The sequence below is a fragment of the Delphinus delphis genome, chromosome 15 (genome assembly GCF_949987515.2).
Source record: "Delphinus delphis chromosome 15, mDelDel1.2, whole genome shotgun sequence".
Lineage (NCBI taxonomy): Eukaryota > Metazoa > Chordata > Mammalia > Artiodactyla > Delphinidae > Delphinus > Delphinus delphis.
The window spans coordinates 47,680,174-47,691,565 of NC_082697.1; the positions used below are offsets into that span (position 1 = coordinate 47,680,174).

At 47.6% G+C, this 11,392-nt stretch overlaps 1 protein-coding gene across 8 annotated transcripts in view; it reads left to right on the plus strand.

Annotated features, from left to right (window-relative positions):
- The window catches only part of DZANK1 (double zinc ribbon and ankyrin repeat domains 1), a 75,023-nt gene extending 64,011 nt beyond the window's left edge, over window positions 1-11,012 (plus strand). For 6 of the 8 annotated variants that reach the window (XM_060031310.1, XM_060031304.1, XM_060031307.1 and 3 more), the window contains exons 17-19: window positions 1,107-1,187; window positions 1,713-1,840; window positions 10,199-11,012. In XM_060031310.1, the coding sequence (XP_059887293.1) occupies window positions 1,107-1,187; window positions 1,713-1,840; window positions 10,199-10,322 (333 nt within the window). In that variant the 3' untranslated portion in view covers window positions 10,323-11,012. Of the gene's footprint in view, window positions 1-1,106; window positions 1,188-1,712; window positions 1,845-10,198 lie in introns of all 8 variants that reach the window. The other 2 variants (XM_060031311.1, XM_060031312.1) reach the window with 2 other exon arrangements.
- Window positions 11,013-11,392: the final 380 nt, after the last annotated feature.

The following is an 11,392-nucleotide window of genomic DNA, read 5'->3' on the forward strand; positions in this document are numbered from 1 at the left end:
TCTCCAAACCCGTGCCACGTCTGGGCTCTGCCCTTCGCCCTTCCCGGGCCCAGTGCTCCCAGGAGAAGCCTCTGTTAGGCCAATTGTGAACTGTATGGAAAATAGTATCAGGGTTTAAGCAGGGAGAGCGGAGAGGATGCCAGCCATCCCTGTGATTCATGGTAAAACCCTTTAATAACACGCTGTGGATTCAGCCACACCCAACGCCTGCCCTCCTGCTGGGCTCCCTGGAGAGAACACACTCACGTGTCTGGGGTCTGCAGCTGGGTTTCCTCTTGGCTTTGATTTCCCTGTCAGTCTGATTCCATCTGCTTTCAATCTTTGGGATTCTTCATTTCTGATCCATGCATGGTACCCTTTCCCGGTTTCCCTCAGCTGTTAGAGTTTTGTTCTTCACAATTATGGACCATGAATAGTTTTAACGGGAGCTTTGGAGAGACAGTGGGTGCCCTTGCTCACCCACCACCTTGCCCGCCGGTCAGCCGTCTTCGGCTGTGGCAGCGGGCTGGAGGTGGACACAGGGTCAGTTCCCCCCTCCAGCCCCACCACTTCAGTCACGCGGGGCCCCGGGGCCTCCCGGCAGGCACACGGGCACCCAGCCTGGTCGGGGGGCGGGGTGGGGGGAGGGAGGCGCGGTTCTCCGCAGGCAGGTGGTCACACTCGGGCTGATTTCGAACACCTTGTAAAGCATGCAGCGTAAACTTTAGGATTCACCTGGTTGCTTTTCCTCGAAATATTCATAATAAAACTGGTGTGTGGTTTCTGGGGTTTTACGAGGTTTCTCATTGCATCCCTGCCCTTAATAACATGAAAAAATGTCAGTGTGGTGTCCTTCCCCCAGGCAAGGCTTCAGAGACTGGCTAGATTTACATTAGATGTGTTTATCTATGCTGCTGGCCATTGAAGACCACATACACATACACACACACCCCACACACACATCACACACACACATACACGCTCGTGCTCACACTCACCTGTCCCTGGGACTCAGAACTTACCCTGGAGAGGAAACATTTGCCCTGAGGGTTGAGCCTGGACAAGTGGGGCATGACAGTAAAAAGATTTTGCGGCCGTGCAAACGACCACCTTCTGTGATCCTGCAGCCTGAAAACAGGCTTCTGCTGAAGGAAGTCGGACCAGCAGGGGAAGGAAGAGTGTCTGTGGTGGAGCAGCTACGCGATGAAGTAAGTGCAGCCCAAGAACACGCCTCCCTGAGGCGCTCAGCCAGGCCTGCCACCCCGTCTCTTTCAGATGGAAGTTTTGTTCGATATTGTGATAATCACAGTGCCGCTTAACTTAAAACCGTCTGGAAGTGGGCTAAACGGCTAGTCAAAAACTTTACGTTAATTGTTACCTGTTGCTAATTTTTAGAGCAAAGAAAATAGGCAGAAAAGCGCACAGGAGCCCAAATAAAGTGCAGGAAGGTGGACAGAATCCCTGGTCTGTGACCCAGTGTGACCATGATGTTTCCTAAAGAAGCAAGGTTGTCCATCCAGGTGGCTGGCCTCCCGCTGGGGGAGCAGAAACACAAGTTTTATCGCGCACATGACTTGGCAGCTCTGTCTTTGTAGGTTGGGTCTTGGGGTTCCTGCCTCTTTTGAGTTAAAGCAGTTTAGTTCCATCAAGGGTTTGTTATACTTACTAGGATGGCGAGCGGGTGCCGTTGAGCTTAGGCCTTGTGCAAGTTTGTCCTTTTCTACACGCGGCAGGGAGCAGATCCCAACTGCGGTGACAGCGAAGACCAGCCCGTTCTGAGCCCGGCGGTCACGAGCAAGCACCATGAAGGGATCCCGGTTCTCGTGCAGAGGGGAGCGGACGTGGACCAGCAGTGGGGCCCGTAGGTGAAACGCGAGGAAGGGCGAGTTGGGGGTGAGGTCGCAGCCAGCTGCTACTTGGGGGGGCTCCTCCGAGCAGGCAGTTTGCAGGCCCTGTTCAACCTGAACCACTTAGGAACCATTTCAACCCGTTCTGGCCTTAATGGGAGACTTAACTGCTTCTGTTTTCCAAATCTGGGTAAAACAAAGATGTTTTGTTTTTGTTTGTTTTTTTGCGGTACGCAGCCCTCTCACTGCTGTGGCCTCTCCCGTTGCGGAGCACAGGCTCTGGACGCGCAGGCTCAGCGGCCATGGCTCATGGGCCCAGCCGCTCCGCGGCATGTGGGATCCTCCTGGACCGGGGCACGAACCCATGTCCCCTGCATCGGCAGGCAGACTCTCAACCACTGCACCACCAGGGAAGCTCAAAACAAAGGTTTTTAAACGGACTGCTGGGTTGTCTAACTTTCAGTAGCTTTGATAAATGATGATCCATTTTGTTAACTCATTTATATTTGTGGGCCTGCAAATCCTTAGCCGTTGGGTGTTAAGCAGTGTTTTCATCATGATTTTCATCGTGATGGGAAATGTACCCGTGAAGTTACTGCCAAAAGAAAACCTTATCCGGTCGTCCGTGGATGCGAACAGCCCCGGGGAGAGGCGGTGCATGTGGGTTCACCGCTTCGTCTCCTGTTTCCACAGCTGGGAAGCGGGATGACGAGATCCCCAGCCACGTGGGATGGTTTTGTTCCTTTCCCACCCTTGACCCCACCCGGCCTTGTGAGTCCACTGTTCTCTTGCAAATTACTCTGGGGACCTGGGGTGGACAGTGTTTTGAGTCCACGTCCTCGCTGTTAACTGCTTACATCCCGCTGACCAAGCTGTTGAACTGGAAGTCATCTGGGGGAATCGCAGGTCAACCACTCTGCCGCCCGCACTGTTACTGAGGCAGCTGGGGGCCCCGGTCTGTGAGTCGTGCTGCCGAGGATGGCAAGGAGCACAGGGGACAAAAGTTAAATAGCTTTGCTTCTGTTCTCCTCTGTTTCAAAATTTCCTCTAGCGTTTTTATTCAAAACATCTCTCTCTTAATTTTTCTATGTGCGGTTTTTAAAGTTTCTGCCCAGTAGGGCTCCTGTGTCAGTAGACACGACCCCCTTTTTATCAGTAGTTTAATTTTATAGCAGAGTGTTTGGCCTGTGGGTGTACACACTCGATGGCTGGAATTTACTTTCTCAAGTTCTCTTGGGGTTCACAGACGTCATACCTTGTCAGCTTCGTCATTTACATTCCCACACTTATCATTATCAGTAGGAATAATGACACCTTGTTTTGTGTGAAGGTATACTTTATGTTTGGATAATTCAGATAAGGATTTTTTTATAGCATTTACATATAATGTTTGTGGTTGATACAAAAATCGCTTGAGTACATTTTGAGTTGTTGCTTGAGTGTGATGAGTCCTGGCTTTATGAAGAGTCCGGCTAACAGGATGAACCTAACTCTGGACGTGGAACAGGCAACCTGTCTCTTTTTGGTGTTCCTCAGTTCCCATTGTTGCTTCATTACCATTCTGTAAACTGACATCTATCCACATGTGATCTCCTTGCGTTTCTGCTAAGTCTAACGCCGTGGTTATATGGTCTAGCTGAATGGTGTGTAATAGCCCTTTGTCGCTCCCCCTGCATTGTCATGGTTACTGTTAGCAGAACACAGCTCACGTGGGGTCAGGGAGGGGCGGGTTCAGAAAGCAGGTGTTTCCACTGAGAACCGATTCTGCTGCGTGTGGCTTATATTTGTTAGTTCACAGTGTTTGGGCCTGGGTCCACCCGGCCTCTGCCCCACAGCTGGACCTCTGTAGACCCAGGAACATGACCTCAAGGCTCCACTGTCTACAGCTCTTCAGGCACAAGCCATCTGGCGATCTGACTTTCCTGTAAAAGAGGCTCCGTGACTTGTCCTTTGCAAACAAGGATTAACATTCTCTTCTCACCCTGAGCCTGTTTAGCTAATGGTGAGAGGCAGCCCAGGTGGTCTCCATACAGGTAACTTCTGTCCAGCAGCTTGGCCGGTAGCAGAAAGCCCTTCCCTAGGGTTTCTGGTTCCCATGTTTGTGTCTTTCTTACCAGAATAAACTCATACTCAGCAGAAAGGGGATGGCTGAGGAGAAATACACATCTTCCACCAAAGCTGACACCTCTTACCAGCAGACTTCAGAAACACGGATTCAAAAAGTCTTGTGAGGAGAGGGACACAGAGAGATGCTGTTTGCTTTTGGACAGTAGCTGCCCTTCTTCACTGGCAGTTTCAAATATCGAGCCTCTGAGCTCTACCCCAGCAGGCAAGTGAGGAAAATGCAGCCATCAATTTACTTAGAGGTTCACCTGTGGAGTTTTATTCTAGGTAATTCAGGATTTACAAAGAGAGAGTGTACCTTAATTCACCGTGATACTTAGATTGGAGTAAACAGTCTGAGTTGCTTGTGCATTAGTAGAAAAGTGTCTTTATGATACAAATTCACAGAGCACCACAGTGTACTTGCTGTGCCAACCGCGTTCTGGAATGTCTGCCGTGACAATGACAAGCTCCTCGGAGGAGGAGACTCACAGCATGGGGTTCTGATGGCAGGACGCGCTCCGTCTCGTGCCCTCGCCGTGTTGCAGTTAACTTGTTTGGGGAGCTAGGTACACAGCTAAGAGTTGGCAGAGTCATGATTCATCATCTTCCAAAACCAAACTGTGGTTACGCAGGAAACCACCAACCCAGAAAATCTAGCCATCAGAGATCCCCGCCCCCAGCCCCATTATTGAGTAAATAGAACACTGCACTCTGCTCCCAGCCTGGGGAGAGTTGTGAAGACAGAAGGTCTTGAGTCCACCTAGGAGATGCCGCAACCCTGTGAATATATCTGAGTTCAAATGGTAAATGCGTGATGAAGCCCCAGGAACTTGAGGGGGTGAAGTGACAGTGAAGCCTTATTTATGCCACTGGGGAGGCAGGAAAGATGAAAGCTGAGGAGGAGATTGGTGTCTGGTGTGACTGAGACCTCCGTGGTCAGACCCCCGTAGCACACTGTGTACCCCTCCACCCTGAATTTACAGCCAGGTCCTCTGAGCTCCCCGAGAGAGGAACAAGCACTGTGTCACAGGTGACCAGGTGGCCCTGGCACACCTGGGGGCACCAGGCTGGCACTCACACATGTGCTGAGTAGATGAACAAATAATTCAAGTGACTTAGAGCCCAGGAGAGGTCATCTGAAAGACCTCGTGGGAAATGTACACTTTGAATGTGACCACTGGGAATTGTGCTAAAGGAGGGGAAAGTGGAGTCTTCTGTGGCGACAGGGGACAGTTTGGAGGCAGGAGAGAGCAAAATGTGGAGAAAATGAACACATTCCTCTTGCTAGGTCTTCTCATCTGTAAAATGGGGATAATCGGACTCGGGTCATAGAGTTAGCGGAGGATGAAATGAGATCGTTTGTAGTGCCCGGAGCCTGATGCGTGGACTTTAATGGTGAAGCTGCGATTATGAAAAAAGAGGATTATCAGGATTTGAGTGGAAAGTGTCCACTGCGCGATGATTGACACAGGATATGGGGATGGGTGAGTTGGCTCTGGGAGAAGAGCCACGTGGGGCTTAAATAACAGAAGCCCTGGGTGAAAGGTGTTACAACTGGATTTAAGTTCTATTTCTGTTAACAGATGTCACCAAGCCTTCCCAAGTCCAAGTTTTCACATTAAGGAAAGGGCATGTGTATTTTTTTAATGCACCAAACTAAGAAGATGAACTTGATAAATGATTCTCATACTTTAATGTGTATGTAAATCAGCCAGGGATCTTGTGAAAATGCACATTTGGTAGGTCTGGGTGGGGCCAGGCCTGAGATCCAACCTCTCTAGCAAGCTCTCAGGAGATGCCAGTGGTCCAGGTGCCACAGTCTGAGTAGCGAGGGTCCAGAAACCGTTCTTACACTGAGACGTTAAGCATCATCCCAGCATGGTCCGTGGTAAGGAGTGACCTCACAGTGCTGTTGGACACGGGACTGTCCCCCGTGCCTGACCGCTCAGTTATGTTGATCTGATCAAACTAATAACAATAATGTCACCACCCACAACAACAATGTGAAGGGTGATCCCCAAATCTTAGTTGCTTGCAGGAACTGTTTGTATCAAACCAAAGGCAGATCTTTGGAAAGTCATGGAAATTCTGTCATAAGGCACGTGGCCTTGCCGCTTTCACTTACTGCCTCTGGAGAAATAGGAGGAGAAACTAACCAATCATTCCACTCAGATTTAGTTGGCACCAGGAGCCTTGGCCAAATAAGTTAGCTGAAATTACATGAATGATAAGATCTAAACTTAGACAAGGTCTAAGACCATTAGGGTGTTTGGACACTTAGAGTTCTGCTGCAACACAAAACCGGTGAAAGTGCTAAGTTTCTCATTTACTTTGGAAAGTGGAAAGCCTTCTCATTACCTGGTCAGTTCTGGAGCCCGAATCAGGCAGAGGATTACCCTCCCACAGGTGGATGCAGAGTTCTTAGTTATGTTTTCCTGCAATTCACATGGGTTTCAATCTTGGAGGCAATACTCCTTCCCTAAATTTGTCTGTCTATTCATTCTTTTCATTGATGTATTCATTTTACTAGTGGTTTCTGAGCACCTACTGTGTGCTGGTCAGCATTCTAGGTGACAGAGATACAGCAGTGATGAAGACATCACTTCCCTTCCCTCATGGGGCTTGCAGTTTAGTGGAGGAGACAGGCAATAAACAAGTAAACAAATGAATGAGTAATTTCAGAGCATGATAAGTGCTACAAAGAAAATAAAGCCAGGTAAGAGAATCGAGTGTGGTGTGGTCAGGAAAGGCCCCCACCCCCATCCCCCAGGACCAGAGACTCCCAGAATTAGTCTGGGACAGACTTGATTTAGGTACAGAGCAGTATGGGGAGGTTTAGTCACCAGTTTCATTATTCATTTCTGGCCTAGTCGTACTGACGTCGCCTTATTTATGGCTAGTCTGCCAGAAAGATTTCTTAACTTGTGTATGTTTATTGAAACTATTCATACGCACCAAATCACTTTTTAATTGTATCGAAGTAAGACGTGGACATGATTGAAAAATCAAATTCTGTGGAAGGGCCTGGCGGTCCTCTGCCGCCCTCACCTCTTCACCCCCAGTCCTCGTCTCCAAGGACAACTACATGTAAATGTCTTAAAGTTCTCCCGAGAGTCACCTATATCTCTGTCACTGAACAATGCACTTAAACCGACCACTCGTGATTTAGCTTAGACAGTAGCTGCTGATTCTTGCTGTCATAGGGGATGACTTTGCTTGCTGACCGGACCTTCATGTTTTGATCATTCTGTTCTGGTTTTTGTTCTTTATTAATTACGGTTAAAATATAAATGACATGCCTAAACTCCTGTATTTCAATCGTCATCTTTCAATGATGTCAGTGGTGTCTCTTGATTCACCTGGATGTAAGTGCTTATAAATGTATATTAGTGCTCTCTACCTTAACCTCTACCTTTCCTTCCCCTTCCATCTCACAACTTCTATTAGTATATGCTTACTTTTTACAACACTAATCACAGCTATATTTACTTGTGTTAACACAATGAAGACATCTATTCTTCATCCATAGGTTGATTGCAATAGTTAAAAAGCATGAAGGGCAATTGCATTATAATAGCTACATAAATATTGTTCATTGGTATACTCTGATTATATTTTCTTGTTTGTAGGTTCAAGAAAACAACACTTAGGCCACTCAAAGTAAAATTTTCTTACCAGAAATGTCAAGTAGATTCTCCTTACACACCATAAATTATTCAAAATCAGGTCACATTTCATTTCCTTTCATAAACCATGAACAACTTGTGTGTTTTTGTGTGTGACTTTGATTTTCCTGGACTTTCTGATTGCCTTTGTTTTTTTCTGGTTTGAAAAAGAACATGCCTTCACCACATCCATAATCTTACCTGGTTTCTTACTTTTTCAGTGCTTTTTTTCTTAGAGACTTTCCTCTTGGAGTATACTTCCTACTCGGATTTTGTCTGACAGCCCTCTGGCCCGGCTGCACAGTGGTCATCATGGGATTTCTTTTCACTGGAATCCACCTATAGTTATTGTTCACATTTTCCTCTTTCTTGGTTTTGACCCTTGTCAGGCTAGAGTGTGGCCTTAGGTAACTTCTTCAGAAAGGGTATGTAGAAAAAAACTTTTGAGACCTTGAATATCAAAAATGACTTTCTTTTCTCTTCACTCTTGACTACTAATACCTTGATATTAATTTCTGTGTTCAAAATAATCAAGCCTTGCTCTCGTGAGTTCTAGCACCCAGCATAGCCCATGAAAATGCTACAGCAAGTTCTTATTCATTTCTGACCTGTTTGTTCCTTCTGGAAGCATGTATTCCTGATGTTCTGAAATTTCATAGGGGTATTTTTTTGATGTGCTGTTGTTCATTCATCCACTTGGCCCTTTCAGTCTGAAAAGTCATGTATTTCTTCAGCTCAGGGAAATTTTATCTCTTTGGTATTTTCTCCCCTCCATTTTTTTCGATTCTCTCTTTCTAGAATTCCTATTAGTTAGGTGGTGGACCACTCGAATTGACCCCCTCTGTCTGTCTTTTTAATTTTTTCCCCCATATTTTTCATTTCCCTTTTTCTCTCTGTTTTAAGAGATTTTCTTGACCCTCCTGCTGAATACTTTTTCTTTCAACAGTCATATTTTTACTTTCTAAGAGCTCCTTTTTGTTTTGACTGTTTCTTCTTCATAGCCTTCTGTTTTTGTCTGATATTGTCTTCAGTCATTTTTAATTTCTTACATTTGTATTTGATTTTTCTTTGATGCTGCAGATTTTTCTCAGATGTGTGTGACCCTTTGTCATCCGTCCATGTTTGAGAATGCGGAATGGGCTAGATGAGTGGGAATTCTGTGTGTATGACAGGAGCTTATCATCTGGGGTGGGGGTGGGGTGGGTTGTGGGTGTATGAAGCTGCTCTCAGGCTGGGACAAGTGGAAAGCTTCCCTCTGGGCATGGACGTGGCCAGAGGCTCCGTTTATCTCTTTCAGGAAAGAGGCCACCATCCTTTTTCTCTATTGGGATAAATGTATGGCAGCAGGTACATCTGCAGGTGCAGGGGACAGGGTGGGGGTGTCGAGGGAAAGATCAGGGCCAGGAGAATGCAGACCTCCAGATGCTCATCTCATCTCTGTCTTCAGCCACGACTCCTGCCTCCATCACTCCTGCCACCTCTGGGCAGGAGCCTTTCATGAACTCCAGAATGCAGGTAGCACCCCATCCTCCACTGCAGCATCCACTGCTCACTCACTGGGCCAGAGCTGACCAGGCAAGGTAGAGACAGTCTGGCAGATCGCAAAATATGCTGTCTGACCTCTCGGGCCTGCCCTCTGGGTTCTAAGATGGGTGTTTATTTTCATATCACACAAGCCAAACTCACTGAAGCCAAGGTCATTGTCCCTAAACAAGGATAGGAGCCATAGTCCTGAGAGGTTATTGTCATACAGACAGTGCCCAAAGGGCCAAGCCAAGGGTGAGACCGTGTCTAATGCGTTCCATGAACTCTTGGAGGAAATATACTAACATAGTATTTATTAGCATTTGCTAAATTGACTACAAACCATATCCTTGTGGGGTTTCTCACTTTAAAAAATGAATATGTGTATAGCTTTTCACTTTCTATCTGATATGAAAGCTTACCCTCCAAATCCTCCAAGGAAAGGAGCAGAGAGGGCAGAGTCAAGAGATTTTCCTGGGTTAGTTAAATAGGTCATGGGTGAAACCAAGGCCCCTTTGATCACCTGCTCCGTCTCCAGTTTCTCGAGGATGCAAACCAAGGATTTAGCCAGGGATTTTTTCCCATCCAAACAGACTCCAAAATACAGCTCTTCATGGAGCAGCTGTGCTGGGCCTGGCAGGAAGGGAGTGCATTGCTGCCTTACTGGGGTATGTTCCTTGGCCTCCGAGGGACACTGATGGCCACAGTGATCCCCCTGTTGGCCTGTGAGGATTTCAGAGGGTCCTGGTTCCTGAACAGCTGACCCAGTAATGGAGCCACAATCCCCCCATGGCTCCCAGGGCACTAAGGGCTTTTAAAAGCACGATGAAAACGTTGCCCCTTAAACCCACTTGGTTGTGGGTCGTTGATGCAATGGGAACCCACGGCCGGGATTGGCACTGGACGTGTGAGATCACAGCGCCCTTCAGGTCTCAGGGTAGAGCTGCCCTTGAGGGCTGGTCACGGTGGCCTCTTGGGGGCAGTTTGGGACGGGGGCCAGGAGCTCCCAGACTGGCCTCCAAGGCAGGGAAGGTTCGGAGACCTGAGTCCGTCCGCTCACCCCCATTTCCTTCGCAGATGCAACGCAAGCGTTCAGAAGAAGAACGCGAGAGAGCAGACGGCGTATGACCTGGCCCTGGAAACTGGGGATGACCCCGTCATCTCGCTCTTTGCTGCTAAGCTCAGCCTGGATGACCGTTAGCCCTGAGGGCCCCGCAGGCTTCCTTTAAAGAAACCATCCGGCTCTGGCTGTGCTTTGTTCTCTTCCTTCTGAAATGCGTATTTGAGGTTTGAAAACTGAGCTCGAGAGGCACTCATAAGCTTTTCAAAGTTCTGTGACAGTATAAGCCCCCAACACCCCATGAGTGTTTCCCCAAATGCCCTGGAGAGATGAATGTAGTGTATGCTCTCAGGGGTGCATTGCTGCTTGTCTTAGAATTTGCTCTTTAATTTTATTTCTCAGTAGATAACATTACACACGGTTCTAAGCCAAAAGGTATAAAATGTTGTGACGTCTCCCTCTCGTCCCTGCCCCACGACCACCCACGTCCCCTCCACAGAGGCCACCAGTGACATCCGTGTCCGTCGTGTCTTTCCAGAAGTAGCGTAGGATTATATAAGCAAATGTATGTAGTATGTGTATGTGTTCGTACAGAGAACACGTAAAATATAAGTAGAGGTAACACATATATTCTGTCCCCTTGTCTAAGACAAATGGGGGAAGCCACGTACTGTTCTGCATGTCGTTTGCTTAATATATCTAGTAAGTGGTTCCAAATTAGTGCATAAAGATTGAGCTTAGTAGAATTTTTCCTTATTAAGCTAAACTCATCAATATTCCTGTTGTTATGGCTTGTTCTTTGGTTGACACGTAAGCTTCGAATAAACCAATTGCAGGAATGTGTAATTTTGACTCATTTCTTTTTTTCAGGTCGTCATTTCAATCTTTGGGTGCTAATGCTGCAGTAGGAGTCCCTAAATTGTTTCTGTTAACATTTGTAAACAGGATATTTGTTAATTTAGAATAATTAACTCACGACAATAAGTAACAGACTCTGCTGGCATCACTGCCTACACTTTATTTCCCCCGGGTGGGTGACTGTCTGCAGGCGGACAGGTGCAGAGTGGGACCCAAGCCCCAGTGGGGTTGGGCGGTGCCGACCCTGGCTTCCCAGGTAGATGCCTGGCCTGGCGGCCTGCAGAAGGGGAGGGAGCGGCTGCCAGGGTAACCAGTGTCCGGAGAGCCCCGCCAAGGACAGTCATCTGGTTTGG